At 39.6% G+C, this 18,071-nt stretch overlaps 1 protein-coding gene across 7 annotated transcripts in view; it reads right to left on the reverse strand.

Moving 5' to 3' along the window:
- Positions 1–18,071, reverse strand: part of LOC140185800 (uncharacterized) — a 278,871-nt gene that overhangs the window by 152,295 nt on the left and 108,505 nt on the right. For 6 of the 7 annotated variants that reach the window (XM_072239493.1, XM_072239495.1, XM_072239492.1 and 3 more), the window contains 3 exons: positions 7,533–7,679; positions 1,307–1,432; positions 712–843 (listed from right to left, as the gene is read on the reverse strand). In XM_072239493.1, coding sequence (XP_072095594.1) covers positions 712–843; positions 1,307–1,432; positions 7,533–7,679 — 405 coding nt within the window. The remainder of the gene's footprint in view (positions 1–711; positions 844–1,306; positions 1,433–7,532; positions 7,680–18,071) is intronic. The other variant, XM_072239496.1, reaches the window with a different exon arrangement.

Below are 18,071 nucleotides of genomic sequence, written 5' to 3' on the forward strand. Positions count from 1 at the left end.
TAATATGTTGGTGAATAACAAAAATACCTTCAGCTACAGCTACACCAGGACTGGAGTTAACTATCTGTCTAGCATGAGAAAACGGGGGAAACACTTAAGTGAGGGCAGAATACAGAGTGAGAATATTGAAGATACAGGGATAACAGAAACAATTTCCAAGGTATTAACTGAGCTTTTCTGGTTGAATCAAAAGAGTCAGTGGGAAAATAATTTGACCTGAACATTCCTGGAAGAATAAAACATTGATCTGAATTTCCCAGAAATAATTGTTTCAATCTACGTCAGAAATGAAGGAGACAAGGTTACATATACCATGCAAAAGTAATTGAAGGGAGCCCGCATACAGCAAAGATGAACTCGATCGCTCAATTTGCCCTGCCACAAACCTTCCACTTTATTTGTCTGCCAGCACAGCACTTTCTCTGTAACTGTAATATTTTACAATCCGCACTTCGTTTTCACAACTTCAATGTACCTATATTCAGATCGATCTGTCTGGATGGCTTGCAACCAAAAGCTTTTCACTGCATCTTGGTACATTTGACAATAATAAAGCTGCCAATTAGACAGAAGAATTTCTGTGGTAGGCATTTAATGAATTGTATTATGTTGCCCTTCTACCTGCTAATTTCACGAAGACAATGATATTAAGCATCCACTGTCTCCTAAAAGATTGCGAGCAGCATTGCTCTATATTCTCTACAATGATACCTTAGTGGAGCCTGGTCAAAGGACTTCTGCAGAACGCCTGCATCATCCAACGGCTTGGAGTACTCAGGTTGTTGTGGAGAATGAGGAACAACAGGAATAAGATTGGAAACCAACTCTTCTTTTTCAGAAGTACTGGTAAATACAGGGACAGGAATGTGTCAGCATAAACATTTACATGGTTCATCATTGAAAACCATTTCTATCAGCCACCAAAACTACAGCCCATGTCTGATATCTCACAGTTACTGATGGCACCATTTGAAATGTGGTTCTTCATTGACAGGTCTCTTCTATACCCAGAAGTAGTGCAGGCAGCTGGCTACTGGAATCCTCATTTTGACTGTTTGACATAATATATCTATTCAAACAAATTACTGTAAAATTTTACTGTACATGCTTGCTCTTTACACTAAGCTAATTTAAACATTTCAAAAAAAGAATTATCATGACATAATCAGATCTTGATCAGAGAAAATTAGGAAAAATACTTCAGAAAATTTGAACCTTAATTTGAAATTTCTATTTTGAAAATTTGAAAACTCTAACTCTGATTTCTCCACTTGAACGCTATTTTTCCATATCGTTGCATTGGTACCTTAATGTCTGTTCAAGGAGTTTTGGGAGAGCTTCAGCATCTCTCAGGGGCTCTGTGTGCAGTGGAGAAGGAGAAGGCGGCACTGGAGCTGGAAGTGACTCTGATTTTTCAGGAGCCAAGGATGCACTGGTAAATAAAGAATAGGCATGTCAGGATAATCATTTATCTGGTACAGCTTTAAAAATTAGTCTGCAAGACAGCTCATAAAATGATTATTTTTACATCATTCAACATTTATATTGCAAATAAAGAAGGAAACTTTGAATTGAAGGGCAAGTTTAAAGAACATCTGAAAGGCAAACCAAGGACAACAAAATAAATTTTAAAATTACAGATGTCAGGGATCTGATATAAACTCAAAACAAATGTAAAATTCCTGAATTCTGATAGCTTCTGTAGGTATCAATAGAATTTATAAAATTTGCAAAAGATTATTCACGTGAAATGTTAAGCCCATTTCATTCCGCACAGCTGCTGAGTATTTTAAATTTTTATATTGTGAAAGTGGTTAATATTTGTTAAATTGATTTCTTGCCAAGTATTCCTTCAAAATATGATAAGCCCATTTCTAAATCTTTTCTCATGTCAGGTTGGCTGGAGATTTGGGAAGATTTTAATTGTTGGTGGTCCACACATTATCCAATGCATTTAGTAGACTTTAAGATCTCAGTCTCCCCATAACAGAATTGGCTAAATGATACAATTCTTGCTGCTGAGGTAACTGAGAAATCAGTTCAGGGTCCTATCCTGATACTCATATGTAGTTTATCCCATATTAAATTCAATCTCTTACCACAAAGTTACTGTAAACTTCCTTTCGCTTCCATGCCCACATCAATTCCTTAAACCTTCATTGTCAGTCTAAGATCCTTCCGCGGCTATACACTTGGCTCTATTTTAGGTTCCTCTCTTCCTTTTGATTTGAAACGCCTGAGACAGGTATCTAACCCGATAGTTAAATATACCTTACGTATTTGGTTCCACTTTAGAAAATTTTTCGATCTTAACCAATTTGGGCTAGCGATTCCTATTTTAGGTAACATATTTTTTCCTCCCTCTTTTACGGATTGTGCTTTTCAAATTTGGAAGACTAAGGGTATTTCACGGTTTTTGGATTTATTTTTAGATGGTTCTAAAATTATCTAATAAATATAATTTATCAAGAATACATTTTTTTAGATATCTACAAGTTAGAAATTTCCTAAGTACTATACTTTTTTCTTTTCCAATGCTTCCTCCTACATACATTTTAGATACTATAATTAACCTTAATCCATGTCAGAAAGGTGCATCGGCTATGATTTATAATATTATTATGAAACTTAGGAAAGCTCCATTTGATAAGATTAGGGTAGATTGGGAACAGGAATTGGGGTCTATTATTTCCGTGGATGACTGGGGGCAGATGTTACAATTAGTCAATACTTCCTCTATCTGTGCTAAACATTCCCTAATTCAATTTAAAGTTGTTCATAGAGCACATATGTCCAAAGATAAATTAGCTCGCTTTTATTCTCATATTAATCCTTTTTGTGATAGATGTCCGGGGCAGATAGCCTCTTTAACTCATATGTTTTGGTCTTGTCCTACTCTGGAAACTTTTTGGAGAGACATTTTTAATATTATCTCAAAGGTATTGAATATAGATATCTCTCCTCACCCTATTACTGCTATCTTTGGACTACCTAAAATTTCCAGTAATCTTTCTCCTTCAGCCCGTAGAATGATTGCATTTCTTACTTTAATGGCGAAAAGATGTATCTTACAACATTGGAAAAAGCTTAATGCTCCAACTACCTTTTTTTGGTTTTCTCAGACGATACTATGCTTGAATTTGGAGAAAATTAGAAGCAATCTTTATGATTCCTCACTTAAATTTGAACAGACCTGGAGATCTTTTATTCAATATTTTCATTTAATGTAATTTTTTTTCTTCTTTTTTTTGCTCCATATTTATTTACCCTTCTGGTTTTTTTTTACTGTTTTTAATGGAGGTCGGGTTTGAGGACGTGATTTTAAGTTCTTTAACTCTGTTTGGTTTCAGGTTAGCCCATTGCTTTGTTTTGCTTTTAGTTAGTTGCACGGTGGGTTTTTTTGGGGTTTTTTTTTCCTTTTCTCTATTGATATATATATATATATATAAAATTAGTATACTATTATGTTACCTTAGTATGTTATGTTTAAATTACATTGTTTGTATCACTTTTTTTCTGTATTAATATTTCCTGTAATTTTATTATATTCTAACAATGTATTAGTGCCTATATGGCTTACCCTTTTGTATACTTATTCAATAAAAAGATTTAAAAAGAAAGAAAGAAAAGATCCTTCCGCGGCCTCACTCCTCCCGACGTGAACAATTAACACAGCTCTGTATCACAACATATATACTCAGCTTTCTTACGCTGATTCTCTGTATTAACACTTTCCTTCCACTTTAAAACCTTCTGGCACTACATAAGGCCATAGAACCATAAGATATAGGTGCTGAAAAAGCCACTTGGCCCATTGAGTCTACTCCACCATTCTATCGTGGCGGATTTATTTTCCCTTGTAACCCCATTATCCTGCCTACTCCCTGTGCTAATCAAGAACCTATCAACCTCTGCTTTAAATATGCCCAATGACAGCGTCTATGGCCATCTATGGAAATGAATTCCACACAGTCACCACCCCCTGGCACAAGAAATTCCTCCTCATCTGTTCTAAAAGGATGTTCCTCTATTCTGAGGCTGTGCCCTCTAGTCTTACACTCAACCACCAGAAGCATCAATTCCATATCCAATCTATCAAGGCCTTTCAATATTCAAAAGGTTTCAATGAGATCCCCTCTCATTCTTCTAAATTCCAACGAATGCAAGCCCAAAGTCATCAAATGCTCCTCAAAATATTCCTCCTTTTTATCCTCAGAATTATTCTCGTAAACATCTTATGGACCCTCTCCAATGCCAGTACATCAGACAAATGCCTTACAAAGCAGCGACATTACATTCTTTCTCTTATATGCTAGTCCTCTCCAAGTTAATTGTTAATATCGCAATTGCCTTACTCACCACTGATCCAACCCGCAAGTTAACCTTTAGGAAGTCTGCACGAGGACACCCAAGTTCTTTTGCACCTCTGATTTCTGAACGTTCTCCCCGTTAAGAAAATAGTCTACGCCTTTATTCTTTGTATCAAAGTGCATGACCATACACTTCCCTACACTATATTCCATCTGCCACTACTTTGCTTATACTCGTGATCTGTCTGAATCCTTCTGCAGACTCTCTGCTTCCTTAATATCCCTGGCCCCTCTACCTATCTTCGCATCGTCTGCAATCTTGGCCACAAAGCCATCAATTCTGTCACGTAAATCATTGACATATAACATGAAAAGAAGCAGTCCCAACCGTGTCACCTGTGGAACACCACTAATTGCCCGCAGCCAACTAGAAAAGTCCCCTTTATTCACACTCTTTGCCTCCTGTCAGTCAACCAATCTTCGTTCTATTGCCATTTACATGACCTTGGAACTACTTTCCTAAATACGCGATGATGAAAATAACTACCTGTTTCAAAGGTAACCCTGACTGAGGATTCCCAAGGTTACTTTATTTCATTATTTTGCAAGTTTCAACGGTCACAAACTACAGAGAAACAAATTGTTCATATTTTTCTTTTTTTTTTCCCCATCTACACTTCCAAGACTAATGCCAATATTTTTCCCAGACCATTGCAGGACATTTCTTTGTTTAAACCAAAGATGTCAATTTGAAAATAATCTAATTTAAGTTCCCTGAAAGAATAAAGTAATTATTTTATTTCCAAACATTACATAGTTTAATTAAGTAGGTAGAAAAAAAAATCATGGGAAGAGTTATATTCAGTTCGGACTTTGACCTCTATTTTATTCTTTGTTTTCAGAGATATAATTGTGAAAGTTTAAGGTTCAACAACAGCTTCTTCCTCACTGCCATCTGGTTCTTCAAACTATCTGGAAAACCCTAATTCTATGGTGGACTAGATTTTCTTCAAGTGTCATTATGCTTATTATTTTATATATCTTGTTGTGAAAGTTTACCTTACGCCAATAAGTTTAAGCAGTCTATATTTATCATGATCTTAGTGCATGCCACTTCTCTGCCAGAAGCAAATTCTCTTGGCATTGACAATATACCCTGGGTCTGTATGCTCATGCACAAAAACTTGAAGTTCAACCTGCTAGGAAATGATCTAAGCAAAGGAGATTGAAGAATAAAAAAAATAAAAAACTACTATTAATGTTTACCCTGTGAAAAAGAACTCCCCAACAAATAAAACAAGATTCGTTGTTTTGCCCATTCTGACATGTCGGTCTATGGCTTCACCTTGGCACAAGAGGAGGTGGAGGAACAACACCTTATATTCTGTCTAGGCAGCCTCAAAGCTGATGGCAAGAATATCGATTTCTCCTTCTGTAAAAAAAATTCCCTCCCACTCCCCTCTTCTTCAATTCTCCACTCTGGCCTTTCTCCTCTTCTTGGCTGCCCATCATTTCACCCGAGGTCCGCCCACCTTCCCTTTCTCCTATGGGTCACTCCCCTCTCCTATGAAATTCCTTCCTCTCCGGTCCTTGACCTTTTTCACCCACCTGACTTCACCTTCTAACTAACCTCTTTCTGCTGTCCCCACCTTTTTATTCTGGTGTCTTCCCCCTTCCTTTTCAGCCCTGAAGAAGGGTCTCAGCCTGGGATGTCAACTGTTCATTCAGTGCTGCCTGACCTGCTGAGTTCCTCCAGCATTTTTGTGTATTTTTTTAAAATACTTTATTTTCAAAATTTTCAAAAAACAATAAAATTAACAAAAACATATAAGTTCAGACATGTGTAAAAATAAAATAAACAAAAAAAAAGAAAAAAAAAGGAGACATAACATTAGAGGGATGCCTGTTGTACAGAGTGTTCAAAAGTGCTAAACATTAGGTCTCGAATGAGGGCCGTGAGAGATTAGCTGAGGGGGAAATTGTTCATCTGCCCCCGGCCTCGTCTAGGTAGGCAAGAAATGGATCCCAGATAGCTGAAAATTTTATAATTCAATTGGTTCTCAAGAACCTGAGTCTCTCCATCTGTATGACTGAGATCACGTCAGCCATCCATCTCCGGAAGGAATGGGGAGAGGGTGATTTCCATTCCCTCAAGGTAAGTCTTTTGGCGACAGTCATCCCCAGTATCAGAGACTGTTTACGGCCGTAGGGACATTTTGTGTGTATTTATTGTGTTAATGCTTGGAGTGACGAGTTTGAGCAGCTTCAGCTTGTGCTCACTGAAGTTTAGAAGACTGAGAGATAATTTTCCTAAATGTTACAAAGGGCTTGCCAAACTAAGAAGATGTATGTTCATATGGGAGAATCTAGAACAGGGGTTCCCGACTTTATGCCATGCACCCTTACCATTATACGAGGGGTCCATGGACCCCTAGCAGGAACCCTTGATCTAGAAAAAAAACGGACACTGATTCAGAGTACAGGTCCATTTTAAGATGGTGATCAGAAAGCTGCAGGCCAGGCTTCACCAGCAATTTTTATGTGTGTTGCTTGAAATTCCAGCATCTGCAGATTTCCTCGTGTTTGTGGTGATAAGAAAGATTGTTTTGTCTCAGGGAGCTGTGTATCTGGAATTCTTTACCTCAGAGTTTGGAATCTGAATCATTGAATATACTTGAGGCTGAGATAGATTGTTGATCAATGGGGGATTCAAGTTTTATGAAGAACAGACACAAGAGTGAAGCTTAAACCATGATCTAATGAAGTGACAGAGCAGGCTCAAGTGGCCATGCAATTATGTTTCTGTTTTATACATCCTTATATCCGCAACATTCTCTCATGTATATTTCTTTCCATTATCAAATGACACTCCCAGATGCACATACACTTACAGTAACAAAGATCATGAACAGGAACTTTGTTGAATATTTCCTTCTAATTCAGCTACAATGACATCAGTTACTACTGCCAGACACTCAGCCAATATAATCAAACCCCAAACAGAATTTGTTTCAATTAGACAAAAGTTATGGATAATTATGCATGAGGTTAATTTATTCTCTTTACGTTTTACTTTTGTTAACATGAGAATTGCACAATTAATGATTTGGGTTTAAATACGGAATAGATGGCAAGTAAGTGGCAAGGAACTAATGAACTAGGATGTTGAAAATCAAATTTCTTAGCTTCAAGTTTGAATTTATAAATGTTGTACATTGATACCTTAGTGCAATTTCCTCAGGGTGCTCCTGAAAAACTTTAGCATCATCCAGTGGTTTGGTGTACTCAGAGTGCTGCAGAGAACAGGGAGCAACTGGTCTGACCAGCGGAGCTGAAACTGACTTGTCCTCTTCAGAAGTCAAGGATTGGCTGGAAAGCATAACATCAGAGATGTGTCAGGATAAATGCTCCAGCAGCATGGCTATGAAAATTAATTTACTGTATCATCAAATCTGCAACATAAGGTCATTTTCAAAGAGGCTTCACATTGATTTCACACATATCCGGAAATGCACAACAGAAAAATTTACATCTAAAAGGCAAATGTAAATCAGTATTTCTATTGAATGGATCACCTCCAAAATATTCATCTTTTCCCCTTCAAATTCTGATTGAACTATTGTACATTTCTTGTCTCAGATTAGCATTACTCATGTTATTTTTGTTCTTACCATGCTGACACACAGATGAACTTTGATAAGATCTAAGCCGGGGGTTCCCAATCTTCCTGAATGAAAGCCTCACATTCAGACTCAATAAAATATGCTTTCTTCCCCATTACTGCCTGATGATGTCAAGGGTCATTCCTTTTAAGAGAACTGCATGAAAGTCTTTTATTGTGGACTCTCCAACTAAATTATTATTAAACATTTAATGACCACTCTATTGCCAGCCCTCAGTCTGCATCTTTTACCACCAGAATTACTGGTGTCCCTCTCTGCCCTCTTAGGTTGCAACCACAGATCCAAACAATCCTATCCAATATTAACTTTCTCTCTTGCCACTGAAGCAAAGTATATTCACCTGTTCATCCAGTATCCTTATCAGCATTTATCCCTTAAAGCAGGGGTTCCCAAGCTTTTTTAAGCCTACCATTAACTCTGCCTTAAACCTTTTCTCAGTTACATATGCTAATCATGCAAAATATTAATAAAATCGTAATATATGCACTTCAGAATTGCAATTCCATTGATGTCAACAGAGCTGATTTCCAGAAGCAGAGTGCAGTGGACATTATAAGTCTATTGCTTGACAGAGGCATTTCATTATAACAGGAAACACAACTTTCTAGAGTTTCATGAAAGATTGCATGAAAAGTAAAAAGGGATACATTCAGATGTGAGAGCTGCTTATAAATTCAATTTTTCATCTCTAAAGTTACTTCTGTCCAGCAATCCTATAGTGACAGCTCTTGTTTGAAGTTTAGCAATGCATTTTTTCCTGTCTGAGCAGATAGTAAATTCCTGAAATAATAACCTATCAAAGCTGCTGAAGTAAGTTGACAGGTCATTTCTATTTTTGGAATTAAGCAACATGCAATGTTCTTGAACATAGTACTCAGAAAGTGTTCATTATATTGAGGCACTTTGGAACATTTTTCCACTACACTCTTAGTAGCTCATCTTTGCTCTTAGTAAATGAATATAGTATCCATAATTATTACCACAATCAGGTTACAGAATTGATTCCCTCTGCCTTCTCTTTCTGGACTGTGCTTTTGCAAGGTTCTGTGTACAATCTCACTGGAGAACTGTTCCTAATGGGCTGGAATGGTTGCTGAGTGAAGACCAAGCATGGTAGGAGAAATATGCACCAGACTGTGATTACCGGTAATCAATCACTTCCGTCTTTAGCTGAAGCAACAGTAAAGGGTTTTGAAGTGGTTGTTGTAAAGAATTCAATGAATCCACTTGAATCCCAGACTGAAATGGGATAAACATGGTTGCCTCATTGTAGGAAAGTTAAGAAGCTTTAGAGAGTGTGGAGCGGAGATTTACCAAGATGCTGTCCGGATTTGAGATCATGTCTTATGAGGATAGGTTGGGTCAGCAAGGGAGTTTCTCTTTGGAGCAAGGGAGTTTCTCTTTGGAGCAAGGGATGACTAGGTAAAGGCGTATAGGATATTAGAGACAAACGTAAATGGACAGCCGTGACCTTTTCCCAAGAAGGGAAGGTGTAATTTTAAGGTGATTGGAGGAAAGTCTCGGGGGGACGTCAGAGGTAGGGTTTTTTTTTACACAAAGAGTGGTGGTGCATGGGGCACATTCCAAGGGTAGTGGTGGAGGCAGGTACATCAGAGACTTTTAAGAGACTCATGGATGTGATAAAAGAAAAACTGGGGGCTATGTGGGAAAGAAGGTGTTCGATGAACTGTTGCAGCAGTGTGTATTATCTACCAAGTGTACTGCAACAACGCACCAAAGTTCCTAAGGCAACACCTTCCAGACTCACGACCACCACCATCTAAAAGGACAAGAACAGTAGATACCTGGGAACACCACCACTTGGAAATCCCCCTCCAAGTCACTCACCATCCTGACTTGGAAACATATCGCCATTTCTTCATAGTCGCTGGGTTAAAATCATGGAATTCCTTCCCGAACAGCACTGTGTGTGTACCTACACTTCAGAGACTGCAGTTCTTCAAGAAGGCAGCTCATCACCACCTTCCCAGGGGCAACTAGGGATGGGCAATAAATAATGGCTTGGCTGGCGACACCCACGTCCCATAAATGAATAAATTTTTTTAAAATTAATCATGGAGTAGGTTAAAATGTCACCACGACATCGTGGGCCAAAGGGCCTGTACTATATTGTTCTATGTTCTACATTCTGTGTAAACACACTGTAGCAAATCTCATCGTCACTCAGGATCCAAGCCAGCTGAATGAGTCAGGTGCAGTGGCTCTGTAGAGAGTGCTGCTGCCTTATGTTTCCCGGAACCTGAGTTTGATCCTCACCTCCAGCACTGACTCTGCGAAGATTGCACGTTCTCCTTGTAAATACCCGGATTGTGCTGGCAGGGGCATTAGGTAGCTGGTGTAAAATATCCCCAGTGTAGGTGGATGGTAGGACAAGTAGAAATCAATGAGGTTTCTCTGGGATCCGCCACAGATTCAATAAACTTCATAGCCTCCTTCCATGTCATGAGCAAATATGGAAATTAAATCAGCTCTTTCCTATTTGATTTGAGAAATCCCGTATTAGAAAACCTCAATCTTGCCTGTTGGGTCTCACACTTTTGAACTGCTTCATCGATTGACTTGCCTCTCACATATTTAAACACACTTGTTTTATTTCTCCTCAATGGTCTCTCTATAACAGAGTTCCCAAACTTTCTTATGCCATGGTCCCCTACCATTAACCGAGGTAGATCCAAGGTTGGAAACCCCTGCTCTATAATTTTCCCCAAGTCTCATCCTGTTTTAGTTCATCCCAGTGAATCCTTCATCCACACCTTTACTATTTCTTGGTTTTTCCAATCCTAGACAACTTCCCTCACTCAGCATAACCTTGAAGGCATAAAAACTAATACTGCTCTGTAATAATTGTCACACTGTCTTGTTCACTGACAGACATTGGCGCCCAGTTCAGCAATAAACCAATTTTAAAATTCCCTCCATCTTCATTCCCCATGTATAATCTCATCAAAACCTATAACCCTCCCAAAAAAAAAGGATTCCTCTAATTATAAACATGAGGCATTCTGCAGATGCTGGAAACCCAAAGCAACACAATAAAATGGAAGTACGGAAGTTGTCCTGTCCAAGACCGGAAGAAGCTGCAGAAGATCGTTCACACAGCCCAGCACATCACACAAACCAATTTTCCATCCTTGGACTCACTTTACACCACACGCTGTCAGAGCAGTGCTGCCAGGATAATCAAGGACACGACCCACCCAGCCAACACACTTTTCGTCCCTCTTCCCTCCAGGAGAAGGCTCAGGAGCTTGAAGACTCGTACGGCCAGATTTGGGAACAGCTTCTTTCCAACTGTGATAAGACTGCTGAACGGATCCTGACCTGGATCTGGGCCATACCTTCCAAATATCCGGACCCGCCTCTCGGTTTTTTTGACCTACCTTCCTTTCCCTTTTCTATTTTCTATTTATGATTTATAATTTAAATTTTTAATATTTACTATCAATTTGTAATCCAGGGAGTGCAAAGCACAGAATTAAATATCACTGTGATGATTGTACGCTCTTGTATCAATTGTTTGGCGACAATAAAGTAAAGTAAAGTAAAGTAAATGCTGGAGGAACTCAGCAGGTTAGGCAGCATCTATTGACATGAATAAACAGTTGACGTTTCGGACTGCGACTCTCAATCAGGGAACGGAAAGGAAGGGGATGTTTTGCGTGTGTCTCTGTAATTCTAACTTCTTCAACTACCATTCGTGGCAATTACTTCACTGTCGTGATCCTAAGCTCAGGAATTTCTTCCTTAAATCTTTCCATCCCACTATTTCCATAACCTGCTTTAAAATATCCTTTACACTTTTATTTCTTGGATCAAACTTAGCTTTTTTCATCTGTTCTAATAATGTCCTAAGAGGCTGAGTATCAATATCTGTGTAATTTTGCTTTTTGCTTCTTTGCATTGGGATGTTAAAATACTATATAAATGCATTATGAAGGTTCAATACAAGGTTATCAGCTTTGAAATAAAGGCATTATGTTCAAAATATAGGTGAACTGGGACCTTAGAAACTACTTTAGCTTCTATTTCATATTATCAAACAAAACATTCAGCAATTAACCCGAAAGCTGCTTTGTTCTCTGTTGTTCTCTGTTTGAAAGCAAACAATTGAAAGATCACATGCTATACATCTTTCACACTTTTACGTCATTGGGCAATTGAAACAATTATATGCTTCAAATCAATTAATTGTCCAAAAGAGACTCTCCATTGCATTTTACTACCAACTTCTAAACTAATCTCCTGAAGCTTCTTCATCACAATAAAAATAATCTCTGACCATCTAATTGCTTTTGAGAATTGAAGAAACCACTGGAAATATCCCTTCAAACAGTTCAATTGGATGCATTTACATGGAAGAGAAATAAGTGGGCATGGGTGTTTCCCAAGCTGAAACAACAAAGTTGTTTGGCTCAAAAACCTTTTGTTAAAAGAGTCACCCGACACTTGCACTGCAGTCAAAACAAGAAGTGGCAGGTTACCAGTCAATCCGGAAATTCCTGATTTCAGACAAATCCAATCATGCTCTGCTACTACTCTTAAATGGAACAACTAACTATCACAAACACAATTGTATTGGTCATTAATTTGGCATATTCTTTTAAATCAATGAATCTACAATTAATTAGGAAAATCACTTCTAAGTTTGTCTTTTTGAAAAGTTCAAGTGATCAAATTTCAGGAAGTGAGTCTGTGTTATCAGGCTGGAGACAAAGAGACTGGAAATGCTGGAACCTGGAGCAACACGCAAAAAGCCGGAGGAACAAGCAAGAAGCCAAAGTCTCAACACAAAACATTAACTGTCTATTTTCCTCCACATATCGGCCCAACCTGCTGAATTCCTCCAGCTTTGTGAACGTTGCGTCTCTTTAGGCTGACTTGTTGGCTCTAAGACCTTAAGGACCTTTGCCCCTTCTAGTCTACTCCGACATTTTACCATGGCTGATTTATTTTCCCTCTCAGCTCTATTCTCCTGTAACATCTTTGATGCCATCACTAATCAAGAACCTATCAACATCCACTTTAAATATACACAATGACTTGGTCTCCACAGCCATCTGTGGCAATGAATTCACCAACAGATTCACCACCTTCTGGCTCATAAAATTCCTCGTCACAAACAAGAGAAAATCTGCAGATGCTGGAAATCTAAGCAACACACACAAAATGCTGGAGCAACCCAGCTGGCCAGGCGGCATCTATGGAAAAGAGTAGAGCCCTGCCGGAAGATTTCGGCTCGAAATGTTGACTGTACTCTTTTCCATAGATGCTGCCTGGCCTGCTGAGTTCTTCCAGCATTTTGTGTGTGTTGCTTGAAATTCTTCCTCATCTCTGTTCTAAAGGGATGTCTTTGTATCCCAACATACAGGAGAAATCTTTAAGTCAATGCCCAATGTGAAATCCTCCTTTTACATCAACTTCACTGTCTCAAAATTATCCACCATATTAAACCCTACATCAGCAATGCAAGAACCAGTAATTTAACCCTATGTACAGTGCTGTGCAAAGTCTTAGGCACATATATATTGCAAGGGTGCCTAAGATTTTGGCTTAATGCTGTGGTAACTTTATGTAATTCACTGTACAGCTGCTGTCGCAAAAAAAAAGCAAATCATATGTGAGTGATGATAAACCTGATTCCGATATGGGTCTCCATTGTGGACTGAGGGCGGGAAGGGGGCAGGGAGAGGGGAATCATGGTTGGGAAAAGGGGAAGGAGCGGGAAGCACCAAGAGACATTCTGTAATGATGAATAAACCAATTGTTTGCAATCAAATGACCTTGCCTGGTGGCTTGGGGCTGGGTGTGTCTGCACCCACGTACCCTCTCCCCCGGTCACCATTCCCATACCCCTCCTGTGGCACTTCACCTTTGCCATCCCAACATCCTTTGATCCTGTGAGATTTACAAACTCATTCGCTGCCCCAGGCGACAGATACAGTTCTGTGCAAAAACCTTAGGCACCTTAGCTATATATATGTGCCTAAGACTTTTGCACAGTACTGAATGTGAAAGAATTACTTCCTAGCTTCTACTTTTTTAAGAACTTCACCTTCAGCTGTCTCAGAAGATGGATTTGGGTCTGCTGCACTTTTGCACCAGTGTGGTCACATCACAATATCATGCAGATCCACAAATCAGTGTAATGTACTTATGGAGCTTCAGAGAGTCCAGGTATTTCAGCGGTAGAAGAAAATCGATGATGAAATATTGTACAGAGACGGCCTGTAACTTCTGATTCACATTCCATGTTAGGCCAGTTTATTGGATGACCACATTCACAAAGTTAATCCTTGAACCCAAGATGTGGAAAGACATCTACAGCCGTTTATATCCAGCAAATGAATCTAAAGCCAGGAAGACATCATCCATCAATACTATCCACAGAGGTGTGAAATCACCTCCATAAGCACAAAGTCCTCTCCCTGAGCACAGGTTTAGAATTTAAAAATCCTCATGTTTAATGGTGCTGCCTGATGGTTTCAGTCCAAGAGACCTTGCAATCCATTTTTAAGAAATCTCACTAACATAAGATTTCCTGATTATTTACTCATTACAAGGAAACGTGTGTAAAGTGAATACGGTGCTTCCAAACACCACCACGGACACACTAGCTTAGAATAATACACAGCAATGCATTGGAGGAACTGAGCAGGTCAGACAGCATCTATAAATGGGAATAAGCAGTCAACGTTTCAGGCTGAGACACGTCTTCAGGACTGGCATTAGTTTATAAACTGTAGATCATTCTTCTTGGTGTCCTTAACTGTCATTGTATTTTGTGCTAACATTGAATTGGGTCTCACATAAATAATTTGTCTAACCAGATGATTAAAACTGCATTAGAATGTTTTAGAACAGCTAAAATAGGATTAAGGCTGAAACCCTTTGCTGCATACCTGTTACAGAAGGGCACCAAACTGTCACGGTCTGGTCCGTGAAGTGCACATTCCAGTTCACGGTCCAGTCCGTGGATTCCATATTCCGGCTATTCCTTTTTTCCCTTGTTCTGTTGGGCGCCCTAGTTGAGGCACCTGATTCTTGTTTTGGGCTGGCAACATAAATACCTCTGGGGTCCAGTGATTCCTTGCTGGACCGTCCTCGTCAGTAACCTCGGCAGTAACCTCGTCAGAATCCCCATCAAGTTAACCTGCCGCGTCGATGGCTTGCCACTACTTGGAGCTTTTTCGTGTCAGGATAAAGAAGAGTCCATTGCTGTGTGGTTTCGTCTCTCCGTGTGCTCTCCTCTGCCGGGTAGGTCTGGCTGTTTGCCGCTAACCTGAGGGGGGAACGGTCTCAGTGTTTTGTGCCCTGTGCCTCAGAAGAACTCCAACTCTATGTCCTGTGTCCAAGGAGGAGCCCCAGCTCAGTGTTTTGTGTCCTGTATCTAAGTCAAGTCTGAGCCTAGTCCAAGTCAAGAGTCAAGCTCCAAGTCCAAATTGGGAGTCAAGTTCCTAGTCCAAGTTGAGAGTCAAGTCCAAGCCAAGTCCGAGTCCAGTCCAGGCCAAGTCCGACTTCTGTCCAAGTCAAGTCCGAGTTCTAGTCAAGAGCCAAGTCTAGACCCAGGTACCGAGTCCCTGCCAAGACTCGAGTTCTGAGTCATGACCTGAGTTCCCTGTCAAGTTCTAGTCCCAAGTCCAAATCCAGGTTTTCCGGCTTGTCACCCTTCATCTACCTTTGTGTTATCATTTTGTCCTCACTCCTCGGCTTCCCTAGCATTCTTAATAAATATAGTCCAGTTCCTAGTACTTCAGTGTCTGTGTCTTGCACTTGGGTCCATTTCAATCGGCCCCTTATGACACAAACTCCTAGCAAATAGCACAAAATAGAAGTAATTCAAGGGTCGGCTCGGGGGAGAGAATGCAAGGGACAGAAAAAAGGGCCCCCAGAAATAGAGTCATAGAACACTGCAGCACAGAAACAAGTCCTTCAGCCATCCATCTTTACCCAGACTAGAGACCACAGGTCTCCATGCCCTTCCCATCTGTGTATCTATTCAAGCTTCTCTTAAATGTTATAATTGAACCCACGTCTACCAGTTCGCTGGCAGCTCATTCCACACTCGCACCATCCTCTGAGGGAAGTAGATCCCCTTCAGATTCTTAAGTATTTCACCTTTCACCCTAAACCCAGACATCTCAGGTTCTAGTTTCACCCAACATGAGGGGCATACAGTCTGCACACATTCACCCTATCTATATACCTCAGTAGGATCTCTGTTCATTCTCCAGTAATCCAGAGAATACATACAATATTACTGAAGACCCAGAGTGGGGAAAGAGGCTAGGAGAGGTGTTCTGCTTGCCAGGTTGTGGGAGGCGAGACAACAGAGATGTGGTGCTGAGACCAACTCAACCCAACTTTGGCAGCGTGTAGCAGGAGATGGCTGAAACATGAATGAAAATCCACACAACATGACGTGTTGACAGAAGAAATATTATGGTCTTACCATTGTCAATCTGCCTCGTAACAACCACTTAAAATTAAGCTTCCAAAGCATTGTAATGAAAGTCCATGGAATCAGCAAGGGCTAAAAGCAAAGCTATCAAAATCAGAGATCATTGAGCATTAATGGGCAGAGGTTCCACTTCTTCACTCCAGGTAATTGTCAAGATCAAGACACTGAATATATTTAAGGAGGAAATTGGAGAAGGAGATAATTGTTTCAAATGGTGGAGCAACTCTGAGGGTTAAATAGCCCTCTATTGTTCTTAATTTCCAATTGTTTTAGTTCAATATTTTGTCAGTAAGGATGGAAATAGACATGATGAAAATGCTGATGAAATTATGCACGCTTCTGATGGTGGGAAACCTTCAGCCTTGCTGATGTCAACAGGAATTCAAATGCTCGCTCCAGTTTTGGAATGGGCGTACTTTTCCTGGAAATCAGCACTATTGGTTTGGCTATTTTTGCATAATTTATGCTTTAATCAATCAGATCTCTAAGCTGTTATTTCAAATTAAGCCATTATTTGCAAATTTGCTTGTCATTATTGTTTGCACGATTTGCTTTTCTTTCTTGGCACATTGAGTGTTTGAGTCTTTTTTCAATGGATTCTTTTGTTTGTGACTGCCTGTAAGGAGATGAATCTCAAATCTGTATAATGTATGCACACTTTGACAGCAAGTATTTTGAATGCATACTTTGAACTTTGAAATTTATTGAACATGAAGCACCCTTGGGCATCCCAAGATTACATGAGGCAATATAGTAAAGCTAAAATGAATGATTTTTACTTATTTCACATTTTTAGCACAGAATTCCCTTTTAACTACGCTAATTGAAATCACTCTGCACAGCTTGCAGTACTAAGTGAGTAACCTACTGCTTACAGCAGAAAACGCAGGAGAATTAGCCAGCTGCAACTACAGAATCACAGATCTGTTACAGTATTCCCTTCTGAAAGCTTACAGATGACACTGCAAGAGAAACATACTAGCCCGATATTGTAGGTTCTTTCTACGGAGAGGAAGTAGGGATTCTCACTACTACAACTCTTCAGTCATTTAACTACTTGTGTCTCAGCCAAGAACAATGGAAGAAGATAGGACTTCCAAAACATCCACAGAATTTAATTAAAACTTACAGCAATTTCCTATTCATTCCGTAAACAAGAAATGTAAACAACGTAAATCTGTGCCAGCATCGCTGCTCTCTTCCAGATATCCTGCTGTTACACCACTCACACTGCCTCCCTTTAGGAATGTTTACGCAAACACTGATTTTGCACATTCTCTACTTCTCTAACTTGCAGGCTGACATAAGTCTGCAAGCCCATTGTTCATGATGTTATCACCAATAAATTCGAACACCCCACAAAGTTAAACAAAGGCACATATTGTGCTGCATCTCTGAAAAGTTATCCAGTCCTGGGATTTGTCATTTTAGGTTTTTAGTTTCAGGCAACTTAATATAGGCTCCATGAAATGTATGCAAGACCTAATTCTGTCTGCAGTTACTATTTCATGCTTAAGTGCACGGGAAAACTGTTCCCCATAACATGATCTGCCACACTGCACAACTGGGGTAACTTACAGTGGAGTGCTGAAGTACATA

This window comes from Mobula birostris, chromosome 21 (assembly GCF_030028105.1).
Source record: "Mobula birostris isolate sMobBir1 chromosome 21, sMobBir1.hap1, whole genome shotgun sequence".
Lineage (NCBI taxonomy): Eukaryota > Metazoa > Chordata > Chondrichthyes > Myliobatiformes > Myliobatidae > Mobula > Mobula birostris.